The 6,254-nt window shown below is 37.2% G+C and overlaps 1 protein-coding gene across 5 annotated transcripts in view; it reads left to right on the top strand.

Annotated features, from left to right (window-relative positions):
• LOC125045001 (2-acylglycerol O-acyltransferase 2-B-like) overlaps window positions 1-4,989 on the top strand; it is a 17,308-nt gene extending 12,319 nt beyond the window's left edge. For 4 of the 5 annotated variants that reach the window (XM_047642013.1, XM_047642016.1, XM_047642015.1 and 1 more), the window contains exons 6-9: window positions 612-696; window positions 3,417-3,591; window positions 3,800-3,999; window positions 4,420-4,989. In XM_047642013.1, coding sequence (XP_047497969.1) covers window positions 612-696; window positions 3,417-3,591; window positions 3,800-3,999; window positions 4,420-4,574 — 615 coding nt within the window. In that variant the 3' untranslated portion in view covers window positions 4,575-4,989. Of the gene's footprint in view, window positions 1-434; window positions 520-611; window positions 697-3,416; window positions 3,592-3,799; window positions 4,000-4,419 lie in introns of all 5 variants that reach the window. The other variant, XM_047642014.1, reaches the window with a different exon arrangement.
• The last annotated feature ends 1,265 nt before the right edge of the window (window positions 4,990-6,254 follow it).

Genomic DNA, 6,254 nt, shown 5'->3' with positions numbered 1-6,254 from the left:
ATTTGGAGGATTTGCTGCAGAATATCAAGTTGGTTAAAATTATGTTATGGAGAATATATTACAGCTTTAGACACAGGGTTAAAGTAGCCAAGATTTTTCACAGCCCAGCATTGAAAGTGTTAAACAGTGTTTGTAACTGTTTTTGATTTTATGAAAAGTAGTTTATAAAGTGTAAATGGTATTAAGGTTTGACCATAGAGAATGATATAAGAACTTCAGAAAAACTTTGATGTAAGTTATCCAAGTCCAAATCTTTTATTATTTAAACTTCACGCATGAGAAGCACATTCTTCATTCAGTACAAAAATGCTTTCTTCATTAGAATCACTGCCGGAAAACACTGAAATAATTTTGCATTTATCTAAACAAAATCTCACTTGTTGAACTGCATGCTATATACTAACCCTCACTCTCATTTGCACCCTTAACACTAGCGGTTCCAAGGATTTACACCATTCCTGCTAACTCTGGAAGCTCAGTTTTGGCTCCCCTTCTACCGAGAGTTCTTCATGTGCACTGGTTAGTGAGCTTGATAGGTCAGCAGACACTTGGGTTTCTCTTGAACGAAACTAGCTTGATTAATCCTATCCTGTGTACATTTATCACAACAGACTTACCCAGGATTCACCCCACACCTGCTTACTCTGGAGGGACATTTCCACCTCCCCTTCTACCGAGAGTTCTTCATGGCTTCTGGTTAGTACTTGCGCAACCGTGAAGTCTCAGTTTATGTCGGGTAATCTAAGATCATTTGGAAGCTGTTCACCTGGGACAAGGTAAGGTTGTCTTGCTTATTCATGATAAATACCAGAAGACTATATCCGGTACATATAACCTGTAGGGAGCTAACAGTCATAGTATTGCTGTAATTCCCTAAGGTGGGTAATCTCGACAGTATTTAAAGAATTACCATTCTTGCTGTTGTACATTTTTGCTTCTTTATATATCTAAAGGTTACAGTTTGGTTGCTGAGCTTGTAGAGCCATAAATTTTAGCATGAGGTTTGCATCTTAACTTAATGCAGTCAGGAAAATGTTGTGCTCTTTTTTTTGTGAGTGTGTGTGTGTGTGTGTGTGTGAAATGTCTGCACATAGATGGCTCTACTAGTGCTTAGCCACAAAGGAGTCAATCAGTAGACCTTGTGACCTTACCTGCTTTCACCTTTCCTTGAATTGGCGGGAAAACATTTTTTTCACTAACACTAATGGTGTTATTTTTATTATAGGCATTATAATTACTATAATTACTATTAGTAACAGAAATATAAGATAACGTAAAATATTTTTGAAAATCAAGGAAAAGGGTAAACAGGCAAAACAGGCAGTACTGATAATTGGTTCATTGGTGACTTATTACATGTAGCCATCTATGTTTAAAAACAATTAATAAAATAAATTCATAGTGGCCATGACATGTACATACATGTCATACCAATTGGATTTGGGTTAATGTTCCACAGGAGATATTAATTAACCATTTAACCATTTAACCATATAAGGAGTTAGGAAATAAGGTTAAAAAAAAAAGAAAAAAGGCAGACACAATCTTAAAGTAACAGATGTTCTGCATAAAGTGGCGATGCCTTTGACATAAAATAGATAAATAATTTTACATAGATTTGCTTTCCTTCTTCTAACCCCTATCCCTTTTGCTCCTTGTTCTCCCTCCCAGAACCCATCTATCTCTTCTATCTCTCTATTTTTGTTTTTGTTTTATTCTCTCTCTCTCTCTCTCTCTCTCTCTCTCTCTCTCTCTCTCTCTCTCTCTCTCTCTCTCTCTCTCTCTCTCTCTCTCTCTCTCTCTTTTTTTTTTACTATTAGGGGAACACGTATTTCATTTCAAAACTCAATGTCAAATATACAAATGTTACAATTTTGTACTGAAACAAAATTCCCAATGTACCCTGAACAACAGCATCAAACTGGACAAGAAGAACAAAAGTTAACCCTTGGAGGACCGAATTACGAAATGATGTTGAAAAACAAAGTGACTGTAGAGAGAAATGACAATGGAAGAAATTATGAATTTGCAGCATAGCACATTGCACAGCCACTTTAGTGGTGGGTCCAGACCTTGATCAGCATATTGGTAAGCTCCTGGACAGTCTCTGGTGCGGCTGGATGCTGCCGAATACACTGATACATAATGTTCCAGAGGTGCTCAATGGGGTTCAGGTCCAGAGAACGTGAGGGCCAGTCCACAGCATTGGTGCTCTCTTCCTCCTGAAAATTGGCAGCACACACTGGCCACATGAGGTCAGGCATTGTCCTGTAACAGAAGAAATCTGGGGCCTACTGCACTGGCATAGGGTCGAACAATGGGTCTGAGGATTTCATCTCTATACCTAACATCTGTCAGGGTACCATCATTAAGCACATGGAGGTCTGTGCGACCCTCCAGAGATATGCCTCCCCAGACCATAACCGACCCACCACCAAATGAGTCATGCTGAACGATGTTGCATGCTGCATATCGTTCTCCATGTCGTCTCCAGACTCGGTCATGTCTGTCACATGCACTTAAAGTGAACCTGCTTTCATCCGTGAACAGTACTGGGTGCCAGTGACGAATTTACCAATTCTGGTTGTCCCTGCTGAAGGCCAGTCGGGCTGCACTGTTCTGGGCGTGAGAACCGGCCCAACCAACGGCCACCTGGCCCTCATGCCATCTTTGTGGAGTTTGTTTCTGACAGCCTGGTCAGAAATGCATACTTCAGTGACCCGCTGAAAGTCTCTGTGAAGGAACCTAGCAGTGCTTCTCCTGGATCACATCTCAGATATACGGAGAAATCTGTCCTGTTGTTGGGTGGTGGCCCTTATTCAGCCATATATATATAGGTATATGTATGTGTGTGTATATATATAGGTATATATATACGTATATATATGTATATGTATATGTGTATGTATATGTATATATATATGTATATATATATATATATATATATATATATATATATATATATATATATATATATACACACACACACACAGACATACACACACACACACACACACACACACACACACACACACACACACACACACACACACACACACACACACACACACATTCTTACATACACATAATCTTTCCTCCCTTCTTCCTGCTCTTTCCTGCCATCCTGCCTTCCCATCTGCCCATACATAAAGATTTCTTATGAAAAAAGAAAGACTACTTTTTACTTTCTTTATAGAGGTACATGAAATAATTAGTTAAAGTTCAGGAGGATCAACTAAGCAGTTTTAATCAAGTAAGGAAGGAAATTTGTTTGCTTTTTCTCTTCTTTCTCACTGTTCCTTTATGTATAAAGAAATTATGCTTTTGGAAGTTAATTTTAATGCATTGCCCATCGTACCCAACAACTCACAAACCCTCTTACCATAGAATTGTATCCATATAGTGTCTCCTTACAGGTGCCGTAAGTGCCACTCGAGAGAGCATGGACTACCTCTTGGGTCGTGAGGGTTCTGGTCGTGCCCTCTGTCTGGTTGTGGGTGGGGCAAAGGAGGCGCTTGATTGCCATCCTGGACAAGTAATTCTGCACCTGAGCAAGCGCAAGGGCTTCTGCAAGATGGCCCTGAGACATGGGTAAGGGGTCCTAGAATTTTTCATTCATCTTACAGGTGTTATTTTTCTTGTTCTCTCTTTCAACTCTGTCAGCCGTGTAATGTTCCTTGTTATTGTTTTTTGTTGTTTTTTTCACAATTACAACCTTTCACTTTCCTTATTTTTTATCTTTCTTTCTTTTTTTGTATCATTTCACCACTTAAAATCCCCTTATTTCTCTCTCACTCAGAGCCTCACTTGTACCCATGTTCTCCTTTGGTGAGAATGATGTCTATGACCAAATTGCCAATCCCGAAGGATCACTTATCCGTCGCATCCAGAACAACGTGCAGAAGATGATAGGCCTGGCCCCCTGCATGTTCATCGGCCGGGGAGTGTTCCAGTACAGCTTTGGTATTGTGCCATTCCGCAAGCCCATATACACAGTGGGTGAGTATCGAGTTCCCTGTCCGACAGATCTTTCTTGAGTATTGTAGTTTTATTGATTTAGATATTTTTGATTCATGAATCTTTTTTTTTTATATGATTTTGGACTATTGGTTTTATGTATCCATAATGTAAGTTTTGAGTATTTATTTCAGTTTGTATTGAAACTGCTAATGTTAGATTGGTAGGTTTCTCACCTAGATAATGTTTCTTTCTTTCTTCCTTTCTTCCTTTCTTCCTTCCTTTCTTTCTTTCTTTCTTTCTTTCTTTCTTTCTTTTTTTATAGACATCTAGTATATTTGCCTCTTTATATAACTTTTTTTGTGTGTATGTAATTCCAAATTAGGTTGCTTATTCACCATCTTCACTGAGATGCTCATATTCTAATCCTCTTTCTCCCATTCTCTCCCCATAATACAACAGTTGGTTCCCCCATTGACGTTCCCCTCGTCAAAAATCCCACGAAGGAACAGATCGTGAACTTGCACGAGACTTATGTGAACGCTGTCGTTGATTTGTATAATAAGTACAAAGGTCGGTATTCTGAGCATCCAGAGTGCAAGATCACCATTGTTTGAGGAATCCAAGTGTTATATACATATATATATGTCTCCAATGTAATTTGAGAGCTGTTGTTATTGCAAATGTTTTTGTTCTGTGCTTGTTATATGGTCAGTTTTTATTTTTCATTTTTTAATGCCAACAAAAAGGTGAGACACAAATTAGTTCAAAGTTACCTTCATTATAAACTATACTAGGTTAAAGTTATTTTTCTAATGTATAAGATTTCTTCCCTCTGGCTGTGACCAAATGTGCTATGCTTTCAGTAGCAAATTCCATATGGAACAAAAATTTATATTGATATTATATAGACCAGAGTAAAAATAATTGTTAAATTGGATCTCATAACATGTTTTTGTTTTTATTTACATATATTGATTATTTGTTCAACATAAGCATGTATAAATTTCAATAAATTTGTTTATGATAGTGGTTATGAAGTGTTTTTTGTTTTTGTTTTTCCATATCTTTCCTTTTCCACTTTTGTTTTTGTAGTTGAAGCACCATACTCATAATTTTTGGAGAGTACCAGCCAAATATAGCCCACTATAGTAACTGCTTTTGAGAGATTTATTTTTCCAATAGACATCTGCTAAAACTTGTAATGTGTCTCATGACTCATTTATTTGTGTAGTAAAGATACATTTTTATGTTAATTAAAAAAACATGTATTCATATGTTGCCTTTTTATGGAAGAGATTTATCAAAGTTTTGAATAATCATGGAAGTTGTCACAAGTAAACTACTTAATTTTTCTGTGTATACCTTTCTGTGTTCACATACATGAGCATGTGCATCATCCCAGAGTGAGGGAGTAAAACCTAGTCCAGACCAAGATACATTGTATTGAAACAGTTTGGCAACAGTGTATAAACAATTTAGCAACATTGTATATGTCCAGATACAGTTGCTTAGCAATTGAGTAGCATTCGAAATTTGTTGCTCCACAGACTAGCAACTTGTGAAGCAGTCATGAAACATGATCGACTTTATCCAGTGACTGTTGTAAGACATTCATTGGCACCAATTTGTATCCGAATTGCTTCATGACTGTTGCTGAATAGTTACACAGTGCTGTACATCCAGACCAAGCTAGACTTAATCTACCACAGATTGGAAGTAGAACTTAACACCTCAGTCAGCTAAAGTGTTTTTTCTGTTGTCCAGAATTTGAACCTGGAAAAAACACTACCTGCATAAAGTAACAAAAATAATAGCTTTTGGAGGAAACAAAAATTACAAAGCTTGCAATGACTCACAGAGCTTTATGACGCCAGAAAAACTATTAGCAGTTTATCATGCAGCTGTATTGACTCGCATACTGTCAGTTTAATCTGCTTGTGACCATATAATTTTCTATGCTATATTCATAAAGTTCAAGGACATACTGAGAATGGTATATGGTCACAAGTTCCAGCTGCACTTTAAAATAGTAGAAGTGATGTAAGTGATGTGACAGAATTAGCTGACAGCACATTAATACAAAATTAATTACTTCTTGACATTACATACTGATTATTTTCAAAATACCAAATATGAAGGCTTCTGACAACACTAAACCATATGTGTCAATACAGTTGAATGAGAGGTAAATTTCTGCCAGCACTTAGCTATGAGTCAGTATATCTGTCCAATAGGATACTGTTTTTTTGTTCTATAGGGCTTGTTCCTCTTTCCTTCTAGTGCAATGCTTCATT

Source organism: Penaeus chinensis, chromosome 36, assembly GCF_019202785.1.
Source record: "Penaeus chinensis breed Huanghai No. 1 chromosome 36, ASM1920278v2, whole genome shotgun sequence".
Taxonomy (NCBI): domain Eukaryota; kingdom Metazoa; phylum Arthropoda; class Malacostraca; order Decapoda; family Penaeidae; genus Penaeus; species Penaeus chinensis.
This window is presented reverse-complemented; position numbering and strand designations above follow the sequence as displayed.